General features: G+C 46.0%; 1 protein-coding gene across 3 annotated transcripts; it reads left to right on the forward strand.

Moving 5' to 3' along the window:
• Positions 1–72: 72 nt before the first annotated feature.
• On the forward strand, positions 73–20,398 carry tafa5l (TAFA chemokine like family member 5, like). 3 transcript variants are annotated; one of them, XM_047040845.1, is made up of 7 exons: positions 73–418; positions 769–1,434; positions 6,629–6,778; positions 9,854–9,981; positions 13,193–13,243; positions 18,312–18,358; positions 19,698–20,398. In XM_047040845.1, the coding sequence occupies exons 2-6, from the start codon at positions 1,338–1,340 to the stop codon at positions 18,333–18,335; spliced, it is 450 nt and encodes a 149-aa protein (XP_046896801.1). In that variant the 5' UTR covers positions 73–418; positions 769–1,337; the 3' UTR covers positions 18,336–18,358; positions 19,698–20,398. The 3 variants fall into 3 exon arrangements, with proteins under 3 accessions (XP_046896801.1, XP_046896802.1, XP_046896803.1); XM_047040846.1 differs by having other exon boundaries at positions 73–359; XM_047040847.1 differs by lacking the exon at positions 13,193–13,243.
• Positions 20,399–22,892: the final 2,494 nt, after the last annotated feature.

Genomic DNA, 22,892 nt, shown 5'->3' on the forward strand with positions numbered 1-22,892 from the left:
AGAGAGAGAGAGAGAGAGAGAGAGAGAGAGAGAGAGATGAGAGAGAGAGAGAGAGAGTGAAGACGCGAGGGAGGGAGAATGTTACCTCAAGGCAAACTGGCAATGCAGACTTTCTTTCGATGAATAGAAGGAGACCCAGTGAGTGTAACCTAAATTGTGCAAGTGACTCCAGGGACGTTGACGATTCGACTCTAAAATCAGCACCGTAGGCCTACATATTTTATTTATAGCACAAAAATGTTGTGCTTTTCACTTATCCGATTTTGCCCCGTCCAGACGAACCAAGTCGTTTCTAGTATTGAATTGGCATGAGGCTACGTCGGTAAATGACACAGACCAGCTCCCGTGGACTTCACGAGGTAGGTGAAGTGACTGAAGAAAGGAACACCGACATTTCGCACATCAACTCATCAAATTGGTAAATGTCGATTCTAATCAGCAGCATAAGTGATTTGTGCAAAGATTATGTATCATCACCTCGTAAATTAACTCGGTGATGACAGATATTATGCACTGAATTTTTACCACAGACTACGTACAAATTGTTATGCCTCTTAAATTAGTTTCAGTGTAAGATATGTGCACGGTTTGCCATTTAAATGAGTACAACTCTTAATATAAACCCAAATAAAATGTAATCTCGTTTGATCCGATATTGTGTCTACGATGATAGGCTAGTTGTGATACATTTGTCTTACTGCTGCGTGTCCATGTTTCCAAGAGCAGCAGGCAATATTCTGCTTCGAAATAACTTTTTATTTTCCACAGGATCTCGCTCCGCCTCATGTGAAGGAAGAGTTGGTGGGGAAAAGTGGTGCGTCGTCAACCAGCCGCAAAGAAACTGACGATGCTTGCGGAGATCTTGCGCTTCAACGTCGCGTCTTGTAGCCTTTGAATCGGGAATACCACTCTGCAGTCTGAGGATAAAACTGTTAAATTCCGCCTCATATGGGGATGATTATTCATTTAAACTGATTGATATATCATGACAGTTTTATCCGGTTTTTAACCGCGGTTTCCTAAACTTGACAATGACATTCTATTTTACTTGAACTTGAGGTAATCGCATCGATCAACCTCGCAGTCAACAAATGCAACAGTAGTGACTATTACAAACTGAAGAAAAAGACGGAATTTGATAAAAGGGATTTCCTGTCAATCATAATCTCCAGGCTTTTCCTGCACTAATTTACCCCTCAAAATGGATGCCAACGACGGGCTATCGAAACACCACTGGAATAAGTATTCACCCTTTACCGAGTTCGAGCACAGTGTTTAAACACCCCCTCTAAAGTGGGAAAGAAGATCAAGGATAAAATTCGACAGGACGGAGGAGGATGCAGACTGGAGTGAGGGCACTCTCCGCAGGTGGAGGAGCGTCAATTTGCTGTCTTTTGCTCCTGTGGGTGATCTACTCGCACCTCCTGAGAGAGGGTAAGTGCGTCTACTCTTTACAATGCCTTTTTTTCCCGATGCTACTTTCTGGTGAATAGCTAAGCGACATATGGTGAGTAGATTGGCATGATAATATAGCTGGACACTGCGATTGTCACTCAGTTCGCTCGTCCCTAACCATTTTTTTTTCCTGTTGCATCATTTTTTGTTGTTGTTTATTTGTGTTGCATATCTTTGATGTAAACTAATCTACATGACCTTCTGATTACAGCTGAATATTGCTATTGAAAACACAAACTATTGTGAAAAGTGTGGGCTATTCTATGAAATATGCTCTACCTGACTGTTATTTTTCATGACAGCGTGACAGGTTTATTTAGGGAATAATAACAGAATACTATTTGAAAGCATACTCTGCAATTGTAATGCCATGACAGCTGCCTTCCCCATTAAATAATGTACACAGTTCTAAATAGCTACAGCTTCAGTTCATGCATCCACAAACGAGAAAGCAAAAGCCTTCATGGTCTATTACACTGAACAAGATGTTTTGGCTGCCCATTTTACCAGGAGATAAGAAAATCAAAGCATGAATCCCTCTCCTGCTTATATTGTGCTTCAGGTCCAGAAGGCCATGTCCTTCATGTTCCTCAAGCATATATGATCATACACATCAGGTAGCCTTTTAAACTTTACAACCAATAACCACTGTGACATCAAGGGCCTTCTGCCAAGCCATCAACATTTTATGACCCTGAAGGGAAAAGGGGATAGTTGTTTCCTTCACTCAATAGTATCAACATACTTTCAAATGGGATTTACACCATTATTTTATTAGAGGGTGTTGATACAAACCAATCACTTAAGTCAGATCGTTGATGGCTCTCATATGATTGTCCAAATTATTGAAAAAATCTATCTTGTTCATCTGAGAGCTTGAGGGTCTTCTCTCTTAAACCGTGGCCTGGGTCCTCAGATATTCATCTCATATGTGGGACCTTTTTCTGCCCTGTGATAAATTAAATAGATAACTCAAATTGATTACTCAGGGATTAACAGTTTGCCATAATTGACCACGATATAAGATACTGAAATACTCTTCACTTACTCTCCTTCCCCAACAAGACCCTCTTCCCAAGGCAGCCATGTTTTTCTACCTGTTGTAAACAAAATATCCCAAGTTCTCCACCAGCATCTTCTTGACTATGCTGAACACTGAGCTACAGTATCCATTAATCAGCGAAGCATAACACTTTTATTCTGTGAGCAAGGGGACGACCATATCTCCATTCCTCATCGTCCGGGGCCTGGTGTGTGCCAGCAAGTTCCGCCCACCGCTCCCCGGGGCCCCCGGGAACAGAGAGTGGTTTGGGGGTGGCGGGAAGAGGCTAGCGGGCAGCCAGGGCAGCGGCGGTGGGTCGTGTCGTGACTGCTCTGCCTCCCTTGCATCACCGTGCCATCCGTCATGGCGGCACCGACAGGAAATCAAAGTGCAGTAGCCTGTCCGCTCACGCCATTGGGCCGGCGCCCGTGCAGATGGATGACCTGTCAGGCCCCCTTTCCACGCTGCCAGTTTATTCAACGATAAATTTGGAAATGTCTGGATTTCCTCAACGGAACAGATTTCCGGTTCACTGGTGCGGTCCAAGACCCCTCTATGCCGTGTCAACAGCAAACCTTCGTGCTGTATTGGGGTTAAGACCAGAGAGAGGGGGGGTGTACAGCGAGGTGTTGGTGGTTTTTTAAGGAAGGACAGGAGCACTCTGCAAGGCGCTTGTGGACAGCATTGATCAGGCAGCAACACACCTGGGTTGATCCATGAATTGTATATTGTACTTAGTTGCACCATTCCTGATGCTGCACAATGGGGTAAAAGTGTGAACCAACTTAGTCCTTCAGGGAACGGCTCTTCTGTCGGTATCTTTCCACAGCCACTATAACCACAGAGGTCTAGAATATGAAGATGTGATGTACCGGCCATTCACAAGAAAAGTGCTGAAACGCACATTGTGAAGTTAAAAACATTCATCCCATTTATCTAATGTCTTTAGCTCAGCAGTAATTAGTCACAGAGAGGATGGCTTTGATTACAACCTTGCATGCTGGAAAACGTGAACCAACTTTTTAGACACTTAAGTCTCAATGGGCAGTAAAGCCATGGAACTATGTCGATGTTTATGGAAAAAAACGCAATTGTTTTTATTGCTGATTCGATTTGACTGCACGGAAGGCTTATATTTCACACAACCATCAGCTGTTTCCTTCCCATTGCGGTTCAGTGTATTGCTCAGTTGACAGTATTTCTGTATTGTGTTTTCTCTATGGAATCCACTGGACTCAAAAATGTCTGATGTTAGAGGTAGTGTAAAAGCACTACAATTATGGCAGCCTCCCTTCAATACAGTGCTGTATTACACTGTATTTTCATCAAAGGTAGGAAAGGACATCTTCTGTATTACGAAAAATCCTCAGGAACTGAAATGTTGTAATAACAGCACACAGATGGACAGGGTAATGGCAGCAATTACTGGCCAACACTGGAAAGCCACATGTAAATCAAGGTTGTATAGACTGAGGCCTTGCCAGCCAGGTCATGTCTAAAAGATGGGCTGTAAATGCAGCAGCGCTTCAGTGCATAGCTGGCCTAGTTGTACAGGAACAGAGGTTCATGGTGGAGGCAGAACAGTTGAAGAAGGTCAATGAACATCTGCCTTTCACGCCAGCTGGTGTCCTACTGAAGGTAGTGACAGAAAATGTTTTTTCCTGTGCTGTGTGTGCTGCAATTCTCAGTCCAACACGGGTTGGGGTGAGTTTCCTCCCAGGCTACAAGAACAAAAAAACTGTTTCTGTGTCATGTTTTTGCAAAAATAGTAAGTGTTACAGATTATCCCAATGAAAGGATGACTGAGATGTGAGAGATTCGTAGATCCATGGAAATAAAAGGCTTAAAATGCCTACAGTAAGCTGATACAAGCCTACGGCCACAGTTTAATGAGATGCACATCACTGTGCTGGAGGTGCAGTGCCCTGGCATCCAATATTCAGTTGTCTGGCAAGATTAAGAGAAAAGGAAATATGGCAGAAGCTTGTAGACGAGGATGAATACATGTTAGCCTACAGCTGCATATGTTGGACAAAACATTTTTCTTTTGTGGCATTTCTGTTTCTGATCCACAAGACGCCAACCGCATGGATGGTACCACATGGATGGTACCACATGGATGGTACCACATGGATGGTACCACAATCATGTCAAACATGCGTGTGTGCGTTGGTATTGGCGCCTGCTTGTGTGTGGCAGCTTATTAGTGTATGTGTCTCAGTGTGTGTGTGTGTCCTTGTGTGTGTGTCCATCCCTGTGTGTGTGTGATTCAGTGATAAGGTCATTTGCCCTCCTGACAGTCCGTCCTGGAAGCCAGCCTCTTCGCTCGGTAGCGGGTGTCATGGCCCTCAGTCGTCATGTGTGATGGAAACCAAAGCATCGACGCCCCACCCCATCCCTCACCCCTACAGCCCGGCCCAGACGCCGTATGTGCATTTCATCATCGGAAATAGAGACGAGGCCAAGTGCCTTCACGCCATGTGGTGACAGAAACCCCCTGTCACATGAATTAACTCCCCCCTGTAAGATTGAGCTCCTGCCATAGCCAGGGGCACATTAAAAATCCCTCCTCTCTCCCCCCCCCACCTCTTTGCATGTTGCTACTTCTTCCTTCATGCCCCCCCCCCCCCCCTCATACCCCCCCCCCCCCCCCCCCCTCATCCCCCTCTTCTCTGGGCTTATCGCATGTGGCCCATTCATCTGTTAGCTGTTGAAACACAGGAGAGGGCACTGATATCTGATAGCACAGCCATCCCCCGGAGCACACAAACACACACATTCTGGCACACATACATGCTGTGCACGAGCGCACACACACATACGCAGACACACACACCCACACACACACATAAGCAGACACACACAGGGACTCGCTGGAATTGTGGAAGGTGGGAGGGAGAGTGTGTGTGTTAGGAACGTGTTGGGCGATGTGGTGAAATGAAATGAACATAGCCCCGACTGACTTCCAGGGTGATAGCATGTGAGGTTTCCTATCGTAATGCAGTCCCTGTCAGAGATTAGCATGTACTGTGTCACAGGGTGTGATAGTGGGAGCATACGTTAAGTGGGTAAGAGGGAAAGGATGTACGATTGGGAGATTCAACCTTCATGAGGACTGCTTAGGGTTTTCCCTTCCCAGTTACTGGACTCATTTAAATATAAGCTCAGGAAATAAAGAGGCGTAATTATACCATCTTTGTCTAACTACCCTGTTTATTTCTAATTTCTCATATTTTCTGGTAAATACCTGTCTCATTCAAATTGCAGTGAAAATAAAGCCCGAATGATTTCCCCCGTCAGATTTAACAATGTTCCTTAATTAAATCCGATCGAAGGGACCGCCTTTGTTAAAGGCCATTGTAAGGACCTTGGCTCCCTTGAACCTTCATTTAACTCTAACAAAGCCACATTATGTGACTCTTCCTCCTCCTCGACGTGTCCTGTCTGCAGTTCAGCAGGGAGAGCTCATCAGGAGAGGGCGTTTCTCTGACTCAGCTGTGTGTGAGCAGATTATTGACCAGATAACAGGCGGGGCTGCTGGATGAATGCAGGAAGCACTTTATGGTAGTGGCGGCGTAGAAATGGCAGAAGTCCAACCAAGAAGCGATGCTATAGATCTTCAAAACTCTGGTGTGTTTCTGTAGGTAAGGTCATAAAAGTGTTTTCTAACCGTCCCATTTTAAGAGTTCAAATTAGGGAATGAATGGAGGGAGAACCTTCCGGGCTTCTAGTCATTTGGTTTTTAAATTTGGCTTTTGTACCGTTACAGTTCAGTTAGTTAGCTTGCTTTAAATATGTAAACACTCGGTGGACTGTAATAGGGCAACACTGCCCAGGAGGCAGTAACATGTCATGTTAATGCAACAGTCTTACTGGGCTAGACAGATGTTCCCAAACCCGTTCCCAAATATATCTCCGACTGATTGTGTGGTTGGGAGTCATTGAGTGACCGCTGGCGTAAATAAACAAAGTCTTCACTCGCTAAAGCGATTCCATAAATATGTTGAAGCCAACTTGCCATTACTTCATTTCCGGTTGGCTGTCTTCGTAGAACCTGCCGTGTGGACCTGTTTCCGTGTGGTGAAAGGCTATAATGTGTTCTCCCCTGTGCTGTCTTTATGTGTTTGGCAGGCCAGTTGGCGGTGGGCACCTGTGAGATTGTGATGATGAACAGGGACAGCAGCGTGCCCAGGCGCACCATCGCCCGGCAGACTGCCCGCTGCGCCTGCAGAAGAGGCCAGATCGCCGGCACAACGCGGGCGAGGCCTGCCTGCGTAGACGGTGAGTGGGAGATACATGTTGTACCAATTTATACACCGCCTGTTTTCACTTCCAGGCACAGAAGACCGGAAACCGAAGTGAGAAGGACGCTAAAAAGCCGAAGGGCTGGGTTGTCGTGGGGTGGTGGAGGGGATTTGAACTCAAATACTCGCGGTACGCTCGGCAGAGCAATGACATTACAGACCAATCAGGCCGAGGTATTTACCAGTTATTTTTGAATGCATCGTTGCAGACAGCTCTACACAACTCTGCAGCTCGGCCTCTAATTAACTACCAGAGAACTATGATTACCGCAGCAGGAAATTGATTATTACTGGCCGCCCGCTGCTGCTCCTATGGTCCATTAATACTGAGTACATTAAAGAGGGACCTGTTGCTTACAGACTGGCTCAGCATGTCTGCCATTAATGAGGAGAAGGGGCACTTTCTAGCTTCACATGTCTTTATGGACTGAGTGCATAAACACATATGTGATGAAGCTGTGGTCAGCTGTGTGGAAACGATTCGTAAGGAGACGAACAAATGCACGACAGATCAAGTGAGATTCGGCCCCAGCGGTTGTTACTGAAGTGGAACAGGGAGGTTGCCTGCTATCCTAAGCCTCATTTAAAAAAAAATGTTTGAACAAGTGACTGGAGTCGTAAGCCCCTTTTATACACAACCTGTTCAAGGCGGGAATGTTGCGGCTTCATGCCGTTCTGTATAAACGGTACAAGCACGGAATAGGGGGGTCATTGTTGTACCGGCAGTAAGCCGGCAGTGGAGGTAGTCACAGAGCCAAACCGATGCGTTGCGGGACTACTGACAACTCTACGCCTCTGATTCCAGAACGCCGGTCTGCTATCTTAAACCTAACACAGGCCGGCATTACGCTGCCTTTGTTTGGTTCAGTAGAAGTAGTAGTAGCCTCCACAAAGAGTAGTCTTCTTAACAGTAATATGGTGGGATTTCTTTAAAAAAAAAAGGGCTATAGAGACCGATGGAGATTATTGAATAGTGAATCACTGGCTGTTCAGGCCTCCTCTCTCTGTCACACCTCCCTTTGCTCCTGTTTCCTGTCTATCCTGGCTCTCAGCTGCTCTCTCTCTCTTTCCTTCACCCACTGTCTCCTCTCTCTTTCTCTCATCCTCCATTCTCCTCCAATCTCACTCTTTCTCAAACCTTCCATCTCCCTCCTCTTTCTCCATCTGTCTCTCTTCCAATTCCCCTCTCTCTTTCTCCCCTCCATCCCTTCCTCCTCTCCCCTCCTCCCTTCCTCCCCTCCCCTCCTCCCCATCTTCCCTCCCCTCCTCCCTTCCTCCCTTCCTCCCCTCCTCCCCTCCTCCCCTCCCCCACGAGATGGTGCAGTGGCGGCGGCGTTGAGGTCTGCTTGGCGCTCCGTGCCCTGGGACAGATGGTCACATGTGTGATCCTGGGGAGGGCCTCAGACAGTGACAGGAGTGCTGGCTCTCAGGCGGTGCAGCTGAAAGGCCCGGGCTGCCAGGCACACGGCCTGGGTGGCACCGTCACTGAGACATGCCAAGGTGGCCACCCAGGTGTCTCAAGAGAATAGAAGAGAGTACAATACAATGGAATAGATTAGAATACAATGCAATAGAGGGTTTTTTTTTTTGGGGGGGGGGGGGGTTGGTGCAACCTTGGTGCACGGCTCAGCATGCACACTGCTGTGCAAACTCAGCTTTATTTCTTCTGCAGCATCGGGGTTTTGTTGCCGTGCTACGTACTGGCAACTACGTTTTAGAGTGACTGATAAATCTATGCTTTGCCACGCTTGATAGATAGCTAAAAACCAGCTGTTGGAAGAGATGTTGCTGTGTCAGGTGCAGGGGCGTATTGCTGTTTATCTTGATCAAGGGATCGATATGAATGATGGAAACAAAATATATGTTTTTTTTATAAAAATCTATTTCGTTGTTTCCTTCGCCTTTTGTTTATCCCGTCTCATTCCAACAATAGAGCAGTGACAAAGAGTTATTTTGCTCAGTCAAATTGAGTTCTAACAAAAACAAGATCCCATGACAGCATGAATATAATTTTCCATCCTGAGAAGAGGAAAAGTGCTGTGTATCTGTATATATATATGTGTTTATTTATGTGTATATGTTTATATATATATACAGTATATATATGTTTGTGCGCATGCACTAGCGTGAGTTAGCATCAAGGGGAATACAGGTCTAGTTCCATTTCACAATTTAGACAACACCAACAACTCTCCCCTCGTGTCTGTAGGGGAACATTCTAGACTATCAGTCTCTTTTAGCTGGTCATTAAGCCCCAGCCCACAAGCCTCCTGTGGGAGATGCTCTGGCAGACCCAGCAGCCTAGGCCTGCGCCCCTAGAGAACAGATAACCTTTGAGTGGGCTGCAGCACAGAGTACTCGGAAGAACAATCGCTGTGTATCAGTGTCAACAAGAGACAAAGGCTAATTCAATGTCAACCAGGCATGAGTGTTTCGGGAACAGAAGTGGTTCCGTTGTCACGGGGGCCATCTAGACAGGCAACTCTGAGGAGATTTAATAATGTAGAGACGATCAGATTTGAGGGTTTTTTGTCTGATTTGCATGTCTCTGCTCGCTTTATTCCATTCGCTCTTTCCTTTCTGTTTGGTTTCATCACTTACGATTTAAAAATCAGCTGGTCCAAAATGCTCATTTGTGAATGTTGACGCTACATGATCTACATATTGGTATTGATAGTAAGCAGCATTGAAACATTTATCCAGGCAGGTATTTACACCGTCTCTACGTGCTGTGTGCTTTGTAACACATTACAGTGGTACAGGTCACAATATTAGCTCTCAACCTGTTGAAACCACGACCAAATCTGTTGCATTACATTTATAAAGCTCTTGAACCAAAGTCATCCAAAAGAGAATCTCCGCATGAAAGCCTGGATCTAGCAAACCAGTCAGCCATCAAGAACAGACAAGACGATACCAGGAAGTTGTGACCATGCATATTGATCAAACACTTCTCTAACAGGTTTCTCCCTGCCCCCCCACCCCCCCCATCCCACCCCCCCCATCCCCCCATCCCCCCATCCCCCCTCTCCTCCTGTGTCGCCCCCTGCAGCGCGTATCGTGCGTAGCAGACAGTGGTGTGAGATGGGGCCCTGCCTGGACGGTGAGGTGTGCGGCCTCCTCTATAACCGCTCCGGCTGGACCTGCACCAAAGGCAGCGGCCGCATCAAGACCGTCACGGTAAGACCACGCTCTGTACCCGGGGGGGGAGGGGAGGAGACGTCTGGTCAGTAAGCCCCTTTTATACACGACCTGTTCAAGGCGGGAATGTTGCGGCTTCATGCCGTTGTGTATAAACGGTACAAGCATGGAATGGGGGTAATCATTGTTGTACCGGCAGTATGCTGGCAGCGGAGGTAGTCACAGAGCCAAACCGACGTGTTGCGGGACTACTCTGACTAATCTACGCCTCCGATTCCAGATAGCCAGTCTGCTATCTGGTCGGGGGGGAGGAGGAGACGTCTGGTCGGGGGGAGGAGGAGACGTCTGGTCGGGGGGAGGAGGAGACGTCTGGTCGGGGGGGAGGAGGAGACGTCTGGTCGGGGGGGGAGGAGGAGACGTCTGGTCGGGGGGAGGAGGAGACGTCTGGTCGGGGGGGAGGAGGAGACGTCTGGTCGGGGGGGAGGAGGAGACGTCTGGTCGGGGGGGAGGAGGAGACGTCTGGTCGGGGGGGGAGGAGGAGACGTCTGGTCGGGGGGGAGGAGGAGACGTCTGGTCGGGGGGGAGGAGGAGACTCCTTGTCGGGGGGGGAGGAGGAGACGTCTGGTCGGGGGGGAGGAGGAGACGTCTGGTCGGGGGGAGGAGGAGACGTCTGGTCGGGGGGGGAGGAGGAGACGTCTGGTCGGGGGGGGAGGAGGAGACGTCTGGTCGGGGGGGGAGGAGGAGACGTCTGGTCGGGGGGAGGAGGAGACGTCTGGTCGGGGGGAGGAGGAGACGTCTGGTCGGGGGGGAGGAGGAGACGTCTGGTCGGGGGGGAGGAGGAGACGTCTGGTCGGGGGGGAGGAGGAGACGTCTGGTCGGGGGGGAGGAGGAGACTCCTTGTCGGGGGGGAGGAGGAGACGTCTGGTTGAGGTGTGCCGAATTTCTTCCGAAGGCTAACAGATTTTCTTAGAAATGGAAAAGCCTGAATGTTGGTTGTGTGTATACATATATATATATATTTTATATGCCAATGAAGCATGACTGCTTGAGACAATTGTAGTGAGAGACAGAGCTAAGGAGGCAGAGGAACGAGATGCGGTGACCTAGCTGGAGAGCGAACATGAGTGATTGAGCGGGCGAGCGAGCGTTTGTGTCAGAGAAGGACAGGGAGAGAGGGAGAAGGATAGGGAAAGATAGAGAGAGGGAGAGGGAGAGAAAGCGAGCGACGTCCTCATTGTCAGGTAGAAAGGGGTGAAAGGTCGTCCAGTCGCTGTTTGCGTGCCTGATGTATTTCAGTCTACTACGGCTCGTCTGGGAGCTCCGGGCAGCTGCTGCTGATTGCACGCTTGCCTACTCCTGGGTACAGGATGCAGGGTGACAGCCCAGTACAGTTTGTGTCTGCTAGTTTGGTAAATGGCTGAAAATGCTCATCAAGTGAATGGATGTTCTCTCAATTAGGTGCCTGTGAAGGGGGCTTCTTGTTTTTGGGTGAGAGAGACTGGCTTTCAGGGGTGAAGAAGAAAGAGGCGTTACCTCAGATTGGAGAGGAGAATGTTCTGGAAGATGGATGTAAATGAGAAATCCATAAACAGGGCTGAAGAGACTGGTGGGCAGAGGAGGGAGAGAGAGAGAGAGGGGGAACAGAAGGTCAGAGAAAAGAGAGTGATGCAGACTGCGGTTTGGCAAGCCGTGTGTGTGTGTGTGTTTGTGTGTCTGTCCCTGTCCACATCCTGTTTATTTTTTCAGTGTGTGTACATTTCTATGTCTGTGTATTGTGTGTCTGCATCCATCCAGGTGTTCATGTCCTCTGTCCCTGTTGATCTTTTTGTCTACCTGTGTGTGTGTTGATGTTTGGGGACCGGTGGTGGTGCTGTCACATGCACACAGCCCTGTACCTTTCTAAATAAAGTCACCCCCCAGAGTGTGTAGCAGTGACACTCTGCCAGGTCACTCTCTCTGGGCTAACCCACTAATGGAGTTTGCATATGCAGCGTGCTCCCATGCCAACCAGCTATTAATATGAATCACTCACGGGGGCCTCCAAACAAGCCGGCAATTTGTCTTCACTAGCGAGCTGCTGAAAGGTTCAAATATGATATTCTCTGGAGCTGAGACCCTGGCAGGGAGGGAGGAATGTGGTTGTGGCTTCGTAAACTTGACAGGGGGGCTTGTAAGGGTGGCTGGTTTGTTGAAGGACCGTGGCCAGGCCAGGCTTCTCGCTGTGCTCTGGGGAGCCTTTGAATATTCATGGGCACAGGTTGCGTAATGGCGTGTTCGTCGTGTCTGTGTAGTGGAGGGGATTGTAACCTGTGCTTGGCAGCCTTGAGAGGAGTCTGATGTGGGAGGTGAGATTTTGAGATTATGTACAGGAGATTAGATCGAAGGAAACCAGGGTGTCGGGTTCGAATGGAGGCACTGTATTTTTGCGGCACCACTGCAGAGAAAATTGGACGAAATTGAAATCTTGCTCGCTGAAAACAATTCCGTGTTATAAAAGTGACACTCTGAAAGAGTAAGCTCCAAATGGGATGTAATGGGGTGTGGGCTAGAATTTCAGATACACAGGGTATTCTTAGCACAGCTAGATCTGCTCGGGAATGCATGTGAAGAGTTTTAACTCTAATTTGATCATAGCTCCCGTTTGTGGTTCAGTGTGAATCTCTACCAGACAAGCTTCAGTTTCTCACATATTCTTTTCGCCCACGTAGCAACTGTCAAAGCTCAGCTATTGTTGAGGCCTGGAAAATGAATTGTTGCTGTCGTGCCTTTTACACAACAACAACAAAAATAGAACAAAAAAATAAGTGGCTGCACACAACAACAAAAAAATTACAGCAAGCGTTAGATGACCCAATAGGTCAGAGAGAATTCCAATAAGGTTTTGTACATTTCTCGCCTGTGATGGTTCTGTTATAGCTGTTGGCTCCTGTTCTTGCTGGGGGTTGAGGCCACTACAAGGAACCATGTCTGGAGTCCCGTGGTGACAGAGAAAGGAACATCTGGAGGTGATGTCCTTGTGAATCAGAAGGGAGTTTGATGAAGTGGTTTTGTCATGAGATGGGAGGCATTCCAGATGTCAGTAACTACACCACTGCAATGTCTTAACTGTATACTCTATAACTGTATAATGAAGTCATGTCGTAGTGGTGCTGAAGGAAGGAACGTCGAATCTTCTGGATACCTTCCTGTTCTTGGTTTTGTCTGTTCTTGTAATCTTGTTTATTCCTGTGTTCGTGTGTTCGTGTCTTAGATCACTCCATCTCAGACACAGAAAGCAAGTTACCAAATCAACACAGATGATGTAAGCCTTGATAACAGTGCCACGGTAAAAATGAGCTTTAATGTCCGTGACAACAAACCAGCCAAGTCATGTTTAACAGGGACCATAGTTCCTTTGATATATCCGCCACCTCATCTGTCTGAGGGAACTGACAGACTTCAAATGAGCTCTGAACTCAAAGGAATAAAAACCTGGTTTAATTTTCTTTAGTTTTCAGACAGTTTTCCCTGCTTGGTTCCAATCAACAAACATCCCTGTTTACATGCAGCTTTGTAAAACAGATTTACACTTGTTATTTAACAAGTGGGTTGATTCTGAACGCCAACTATAGATATGACAAATCTACCGAACATTCAGATGTTTAGATGTTTGATCCTGTTTGATCATACATTTCACGAGTAAACACAAATGGCGTTTTGTCCAAATGTTATCTTGGAAAACGCGTAGCATCAATCAATGTTGCAATGTATTAGTTTGTGTCATTTGATGCGGAAGAGTCGACAGGAAGAGATTTAATTTACATTTATTCATTTAACAGACCCTCTTATCCAGAGCGACTCACAGTACAGCGACATTCTCCCCGAGGCAAGTAGGGTGAAGTGCTTTGCCCAAGGACACGTCATTTGGCATGGCCGGGAATCGAACCGGCAACCTTCTGAGTAATAGCCCGACTCCCTAACCGATCAGCCATCTAACCCCAGAGAGATGGGGACATGATGGGGACAAGAGATGGGGACATTGGTTGAGAGGCCAGAGAAAACACAGTCGGATAATAAGGGAACATATGTAGTGAGACTGATTACCATTTAAATCACTTGGAATGTTCTCCTCTGTGCCTGCTCTTGTAGATCTCATGATCCGTCTTTACATTTAAGCTCCATCTTAGCAGCAAGTTCATTTAATGATTTAATTTGCTGTATCTGATGTCCCTTAGGCCCCTGCCCTCCTTGTGCAGATAAATAAAGAACCCTTTTTTGTTACTACTCTGGTGCTGCCACTATCTATTAATTCAGGTCTTTTCTTTTTCGCCCCAGCGTATGTTACCGCTCTTGTTTCTGTCAGGGGGGACTTCTGTGAACGCCGTGCCTTTCGCCTTGTCACTTAAAGCACATTGTGCCTGCATCCCATCTGAAGCACTGTCATTGGCTTGCTTTGAACTGCCATTTGTGTTTTAGTCAGCTCAGCTTTTCCTCTGAGGGGCTCTTCTGGTGTGAAAATATCCGACTTTGGCAAAGGTCTGCCTTGAATGTCATGGCGATGAAGCCCTGGCAGTGAAGTGGAGAGTAAGTTCGTATTTTCAAGTTAAATTGCAACAAGTACAAGTAGTTTGGATTCCTTGGTCTCTTGACGGTAGTAATGGAAAAGAAAAACTGTCGTCCTGTTGATAAAGATAACAGACTTAGCCTGATTGCTAGCTTGGCTTTCTACCCTGGATTTCTAGCTGGTGAGAACGACTCTCGAATTCCACTAATGACAGGCAGCTGTTGGCACTGGCTGATGGTCAATGTTGCCTCATCGTAGGTAGTGCCAATCACACACACATAGACCGATGAGGCAGCCTGTCAGAAAGACCAGGAAGCCTCACACACACTTTCAACACTGGTGCAGTGACGTGCATCGTTGTAACTGCTGCAGCTTTCAGCCCAGCTAATAGCAGACAACAGGCATCTGCCTGGTGAGTCTGCTGCCTCCATCACCCCTGCCTGCACCTTTGATTCTGTTTCACAGTTTCTGTCAGGGGGGGCATGATGGATGTTATGATGCTCTTTGCCATTATTTCCTTTTTTAAAGCTAATGGGTTCTTGGGCAGAGAGCTTCCTGAAGGAAGTGCCGTATCACGCCAAAGATGAATGTTTATGGACCAGTAAATTCTCAATGCTTAAACCGGTACCTTAGTCTGCGGACAGAATATTAGTTCATAAAAAGCGAGAACTGGCCTCATCCAGGTTGTGATTGGACCATCACCAAATGTACACAGTGGATGTTCTCCTCGCAGCGCCGCCCCTGCATTTTCTATGACAGCAGACAGAAGGCGTTGGGTTTTGTCGCTGGTTGTAGTCCTCAGAGAACATGCTAATTCCAATCGGCAACAGATGTTAGATAACTACCGTTATCCCTTCTCTCTTTTTTTTTCTTCTTCTTCTTCTTCCAGTCATCGGAAACCCCGTTGTTGGTTTTTGTACATAAACGCTGTGTGGTAATCTGTTAGCATGCTCTCCAGCACGCCGCTGGTCAAAGCCTCGAACCTCACTGTGACGATAGCGGCCTTGGTGTCTGACTTGAGTCTGAAGGCGTGATTAGTCTTTAGATGATAAATGCCCCTCCAGAAGGCTAGCACATCAATGCCCTGGCTACTGATGTCCCGGGGCCGGGAAAGTGTATTTCTGTGATCCTAACTGTCATGGCGGAGTGCCTGGAGTGTTTACAGTGTCACTGGAAGCTGTTAGGGTGAGAATGAGCGTCCTCACTGTGTACTTTTTACTTTGCGCAAATTGTGGTGCTATTTTCCTCCCAGTTGTCAACAAGCTAGAGGGCGGGTGGGGGGCTGTGTGGTGGTTGGCGGAAGGGTCATGGAGGGTGACTATATTGGTAGATTATTTATGTGTGAGCAGTTTTTCTTCTCAGTTGGATTCAAACAAGCGCCACAAGGATTATATCTATGTGCCTGTTGAATGGAGAATGTATGAGACTGTGGTGTTAGTTATATAGAAAGCAAGCAAACATAATGCTTCAGAGGTACCAGGTTACTTGGCACAGCATTGTCATTGCATTCAGTTATGAGCCTCATTTAAAAATATTCAAAAGAAACAGTATTTTCTCTTCTCTCCTGAGTCTTTTTTGACAACTGTTCAGCTGAGTCACTCCAAGCTGTGAACACCTGGATCTCAGGGACAGGGTTCATGGGTTTTAATTAAACCCAATCTAGTTAATTAGGAGAAAACTGCTATTTTGAAAATCCCTGTTTCCCCCCCCCCCCCCCCCTCTCTCTCTCTCTCTCTCTCTCTCTCTCTCTCTCTCTCTCTCTCTCTCTCTCTCTCTCTCTCTCTCTCTCTCCCTTTCTCTCTCTCTGTCACTCTCTCTCTGTCGCCCTCTCTCTGTCTCTCTCTCTTTCTCTGTCGCTCTCTCTGTCTGTCTCTGTCTCTCTCTCTCTCTCTCTCCATCTTTAACCTGATTTGAGTTGTTGTCTCTTCTTCAGCATGGTGTTCTTGAGACCTTGTCCTGTAAAGATCGGGCCCAGGTGTGTGTCTCTCTCTCTCTTTCTCTGTCTCCATCTTTAACCTGATTTGTGTTGTTGTCTCTTCTACTGCATGGTGTTCTTGAGACCTTGTCCTGTAAAGATTGGGCCCAGGTGTGTGTCTGGCAGCTGAAGTGGTTACTTTATCTTTCCCCACACCTTGTCTCTCAGGGCTCAGTTCACCTTGTTAGCCTTTTAATTAGTGTAAGCAGTTAATAGTGCCACAGTGTCTGTTGCCTCAGCACTTTCTACTGAGTTAGTATCCCTGCAATCAATAGCTTAGAGTCGTGGTGAGAGAGAAGGGACGCTCCCTCACTGGAGCTCCTACTGCTACAATCCCACCTGACGTCTTAAGAGAGAGAGAGAGTGTGTGTGTGTGTGTGTGTGGGGGGGGGGGGGGGGTTGGGGGGAATGCTTTTCTTTGAAAGAAACCAAGGGAAAAGTGCCAAAGCTGGGCTTATCAATATCTGTCCCTCTCTTCTGCTGTTTTGCTTTTGTAACAGATGACAAAACCTTAGCATTCTCTTCACACAGCACCAGAGAATATTCCAGCTACTCAGCCCCCGAAATCAAATAACAACAACAACCAAAAAAACTTTGGCCATGCAGGAGGGATTCTATAGTGCTCTTATGAGCTTTCTTTCCCCACTCTCACCCCCCTTTTCTTGTTTTGATTTAAAGATGCAGTAGAAGTGCTTAGCATTTAGATGACATGTTGGAAGAGAGGTGTGATGGGATCAGCCCTGCTCCTACCACTGTTTCTCTCAGCCCCTGCCGGGGCCAGATGGACAGACTGACAGATGAACAGAGAGACAGACAGGCGGGAGGGCAGCAGAATACCAAACTCTGCCCGTCGCTGTACGGCCAAGCAGAGGCTGTCGGGAATGCCAATGCACTGCTCGCAGGGCGCTGCGCTCTCTTGCCTGCCTCAATTGGCTGAACAGACCATTAGTTTCCTGATCATGATTAGCACAGCCATTATCCTCTCGCACGAGTATATCGTTCCTCACATTCAAAAGGCACTAGCCAGCTCTCCTCTTCCAACCCCTCGACCATCCTGCGCCAAAAGAAAAACAGTTGTTTTATGTTTATGCTACTTAAAATCCTCATGGGTTTCTATGGAAGAGTGAGACCTAGTTCCTAAGTGAGTAAAAGCAAGGCTGTGTTTATCCCCAGTGAGTTGTGAGCAGGGAAAATGAGAGAAGTTTCTTTTTTTTTACTGTAAAACCATACAGGGAAGTGTGCTACGGTTTTCACTTCAGTGAATCTTCCTTTGATCTTACAGGGGTGACGGGGGGGGAGGGGGGGGGCAGAGGTCTGCCTGGCCCATCAGCTCAGAAGCCCCCTGATGGTCTTCCTCACAAGTATCCCTCAGTCAGAGCATGGTCCATGGAGGTCATGAAAGTGTGAAATGACTAACAACCTTGAGCTTCCGTCAGCTAGCCTTAGATATAATTGAGAGACGGGGCCATCTGTGCTTCGAAATGGACATCTGCTTTGCGCTATTCTCAAGGCAATTTGGAGAGGGGGGGGGGGTGTATGATACCTTACCTGATGAGAGAGAAAGAAATAAAGAGCAAGACAGTGAGAAAGAAGGAGAACGAGCGAGAGAGAGCGAGAGAGAGAGAGCGAGCGAGAGAGAAAGAAAGAGAGCGAGAGAGAGACAGAGAGAGAGAGTGAGAGAGCGAGAGAGAGAGAGAGAGAGAGAGAGAGAGAGAGAGAGAGAGAGAGAGAGAGAGAGAGAGAGAGAGAGAGAGAGAGAGAGAGAGAGAGAGCGAGAGCGAGAGCGAGAGAGTGAGAGTGAGTCACTTCCTCCAGTGTTTTTTATGACTGACCTTTTCTTTTCTTCTCCAGCCTTTGCCCAAGGAGCCGTCATAAGTAGCTCTGAAATCAGTGGGCAGGTGAGTCTGCCTCTATTCTTCTTCAAACTGTATGCTTGTCAGTGTGTTATGGTTTGTAGACTTGGTGCCAGTCTCTTTCTGTGTTTGTTTCTTACATTAACCATGTCATGAAATAGGACAAGGCAGTGTTGGAGGTAGAAACTACAGACGCTACTTTAACGTTGGTTTTAGCTACTTGTCAATAACCATTAATATGCAGAAACTGCATGTTGTAAGTTTATCTGAACTTGTGATGATCTGGGATCCAAACATTTCCATCATAGGAACTTGAGGTAAAAAGAATTCTCTGATTGTTATTTATGGTGTCACTGCTTTTACAAAATACAGTAGGTAAAACGTGGCTACTGTATATCCTGGTCAAACCTCTCCTTTATACATAAAATACACCGCTGGCTTCTCTCCACGTTCCTAAGAGAATATCCTGACGCTTTGATGCCTGCAGGAAGTGCCAAGAAAGGAATCAAAGGAAGCAAGCAATAGAAGTATTGAAAAGTGAAAGGTTACAAATTAATAAAGCCCAAAGAGTCGACTTCAAAAGGAAACTTCAAAAAAACATCTTCAGTTGGCTGCAACTGTACGAGAGTACCAAGGAAATACACCATGATGGAAGTATTTGATGAGGTGTTTTGGGATGGTTCCTGTTGGCTAGCTAAGAAGGCTCTAAACCAGCAGCTCATTAAACTGATGAGTATCATTCGTTATTGTTTTTTCAGCATGGAAGAAGTGTTCACCTTCACAATATTGATAGAATTGTGAATTCGGAATCGATGGAATACTACAACAGAAAACGCCTGTGTCGCAGCTATGAACGTTAGTTATACTCAGATGAACTGGAGGCAGTTAAATCTGCATGTTTGTGTCTCAGAGCCAATACTCCAAGATTGATTTTCCTTCTTCCACAAAGAAAACAAAATGAATCACAGACAATTACCAGGGACAGGGAGAAAAGGGGAATTGGGGGCTTCATAAATATTTATTTGCAGAGGGTTTGGAATTCATGACATTCTTTATAGAATTGCAGACTCATATTTAAGTGTATGAAAGATTCATACAGGCAATCTTGAGTGTCAAATTTGCTCATTCTTACCATGAATAATTAATTCATTTGGAATTATAGACACAAGTTGATTACAGTTTTATCATATAGTTTTTGATTTTAGAGTTTGATAGACATGTGAAGAGTTTTAAAATAATTTAATCAATAAAATGTGTTATATATTTTAATAAGTAACAATTTATTTCATTGTATTAAGAAAGTCACTCTGCTCATTGGAATTAATTAATTAATATTTTGCTAGCTCTCTCTCTCTCTCTGTGTGTGTGTCTCTCTCTCTTGCAGGGATATTGGCATTCATGGTGTAAGGGGAATAGAAGCCAGTCACAGTCACCAGGCTATAACATTGTCTGTCCATTCGCCACCTTTGGAGCTCCAGCCAATCAGCATCCTCGTCCATCAGTAAGCGATGCCACCCAGGGTGACTTTGACAGACAGCTCTACCCTACGGCCCAACATTCTCAGAACTCTCAAGTTTCCAGAAATCAACATCGCCAACATCGTCATGGAAACTTACCAAACCACCCTATTCCAAACTAGAAGAGACATACGATACGATATTCTTTCAACCATCTGAGCTGGCAATCATGTGGAGTTTAACGGACACAAATCCATCCGGCCATCAAGTCATTTTAAGTGTGTCCATTTTGACGTCAGTCCTGGTAGAATGGTCCCTCCTGTGGATTCTGGAGTCAAGAACCATACCCACTTTTCACTCTTATCAACAAGGACAGTAAGACTGTAAACTCCATAGAGAGGAACATGCCTCTGTTGGATGGTGGAGCAGTGAGGCTAACTGATGTAGTAACATATGGATGCTAGCCTTATGCAGATCTATTTATCTCCCGTTGTGTATGGAAGCGACATGCCCCACCCTCTGTTCCTCCGAGTCTTTTCTGTCTCACTGTGGGAATGCAGGAGTTTGGGATGAGGTGAGTGTGTGTGTGTGTGTGTGTGTGAGAGAGAGAGAGAGAGAGAGAGAGAGAGAGAGAGAGAGAGAGAGAGAGAGAGAGAGAGAGAGAGAGAGAGAGAGAGAGAGAGAGAGAGAGAGAGGGGGGAGGGGGAGGGGGACGGGGAGACGGAGAGGGGAAACTACGAGTAATATGAAAGTACATTTTCATTCTACAGTGCAGTTAAAGAGGGGGAGTGAGGAGGAGAAACTCTTAACTGTTGTCTGAATGACTGGACTGAAACAAGGTTTTGTTCATCTTGATTCACAATGAGACCACTGGAACTGTTGCTATGTTCAAATTCCCCAAACACATCCTGTCCATACAACTCACAGCTTATGAGGCACTGTCTGTCGGACTTACATCACTTGCGTGTGTGTGTGCACACGTGTATGTGTATCTGCCTCCTCACTGTGAAATAAAAATGGTTGTCATGATTTTTCATTGATTTGACACATACAGTACTATCTCTCTCATTAAACCCCATCGACCTCTGTAGGAGCTTACAGCAGAATAAACATATCACTACAAGTTCACAGCTGTATGTTCAAGCTATAGTGTATGTTTTGTTTTTTAATTACATATATTTATATTGGGAAATGTATGTCATATAATTTAAATTCAGTGAATGTGTCCATTAATGTGTAACATTGAATTCATCAAAGTTATTGCTTACATTTGCATATATTTTGAGATTACATGCCATAATGTGGTATGAGTACCATTTGCTAAAAACAGTTGCTTATATTTGATATGATGTATACATTGAATTCACTGTATTTTTATGTTTCAAGGATAACATTGTGCTAACATGAAAGAGACTTGCCATTTCAGGAATAGTGAGACTGCTCGAGGCAGTGTTGTACATGAATCACAGAAAAATCAGCTGGTGTTTACGCCAGAAATGTATCTATGTTAATATATGTGTTCTTTTTGTTCTAAAAATATGATAAAAGAAAAAGCTGACATCTCTGGGGTTCATATTATTGCCTTCGAGAATGATGTGGGCCAGTGTGTGAGTGAATGAGCGACTGGGAGAGAGTACCTTTTTTGTATAGCCTACAGTATGTGCATATTTGTGGCGAATTGAGTGACTAAGGAGTGTGCGCGTGCATACGTGGGTACGTGCGCGTGTGCGCGTGCATGCACGTGCATGTGGTTGTAGTTGCATTATTCTTACGGCATAGATTTGGAAAGAAGACTACCATCAGCTGTCCACATTAACTTTGACCTTCTGCCGAGTTGTACCTCTGTAATTTTCCTCCACTTATTTGCTTTAAATCCAAAACAAATAAAAATTCAATTTGATTTTAGATGTGCTTTTTTATTTAAATCAAGACTGGGGAAATAAATACTTGAGTCAGGTTTGTGGCAGTCTCGCACTTTCCCGCAGAGAAGATACAAGCGGCAATCAAGGTTACTCAGGAAGAAAATGGGTAAAGGACTGAGTGAATTATTCCATTATCTTTGTGTATGGTCATAATTGCCTGCAAGGCACACTTTTGATTCGAACATGGTACACTTTGAAAGCCAAATCTTTAACGTCAAATCTCCCTCTTATTTAATGGCTGTATCAGGCTAGTTGTATTTTTACATTCCGGGGTTTGGGATACCGAGAAAGATAAAAATATAAACTGCCTCAATGGGGTTGGTTTGGGGAATTAGCTCTATATTGTGTTTAGTTTCCAAGCCCTGAATCTTATTATGAAGTTCACCCAGGCACACCCAATGAGGCACAAACATTCTCACAGGGCTTGATTTTTCGAAACAGCATCATTGAACACCACGGCAGCATAGCAAATTAGCATTAATGCCTGCATAAAAGTCCATTTGATGACCCATTACCTTAGCATCGCGCTAATGAGACGCCAATGATGACTCACTGGAGACTTTAACTAGCTCATCGTTATCATAGGCACAGGGACAATGCAACAGGGGGGCTTGTGGGGCAGAAGGACCTCGTCGCCGACTTCATCTATCGGCCTAGTCAGGTCTGCTTCAGCACTGTCAATGTGAAGCTATTTTCTACACGAATTAAAAACATAAAACATGTCGTCGCCCCCCCCCCCATTCAGAATTTGGGTGCTAAACCAACTTCGAACTTGTTCCATCTGACACAACTGGAACAAGCTACCATTGACTGATAGAAACAACCCCTGGAGACCCAAATTGCAATATAAGCGAATTCATAGAGAGCACAATGAAAAGAATAAATTAAGTGTTAACACGGCGCAATTAGCTTAAGTGAACATCCTTCACATAGACCCTTCCAAAACCAAACAAGTGTATTTTTTCTTCGACCAAAACAAAAGGAACGTGTTTCACTGTAAATGACTTGAATGCTGAGCCTCTTCAACACAATCACTGAGCCTTTGTGTGTCTGCCCGTGTAGCATAGAGGCTGTGAATAGCACTGGGAGATAAAGGTGTAAAACGGTCGTTTTGCTAGAGCGACAAGGCTAATTTATCATTCTCTAGGGGTCAGCCGACGCTCCATGGGTTGTGAATTTTAATAGTGTTTTTTATGAGTC

The sequence above is a fragment of the Hypomesus transpacificus genome, chromosome 18 (genome assembly GCF_021917145.1).
Source record: "Hypomesus transpacificus isolate Combined female chromosome 18, fHypTra1, whole genome shotgun sequence".
NCBI lineage: Eukaryota > Metazoa > Chordata > Actinopteri > Osmeriformes > Osmeridae > Hypomesus > Hypomesus transpacificus.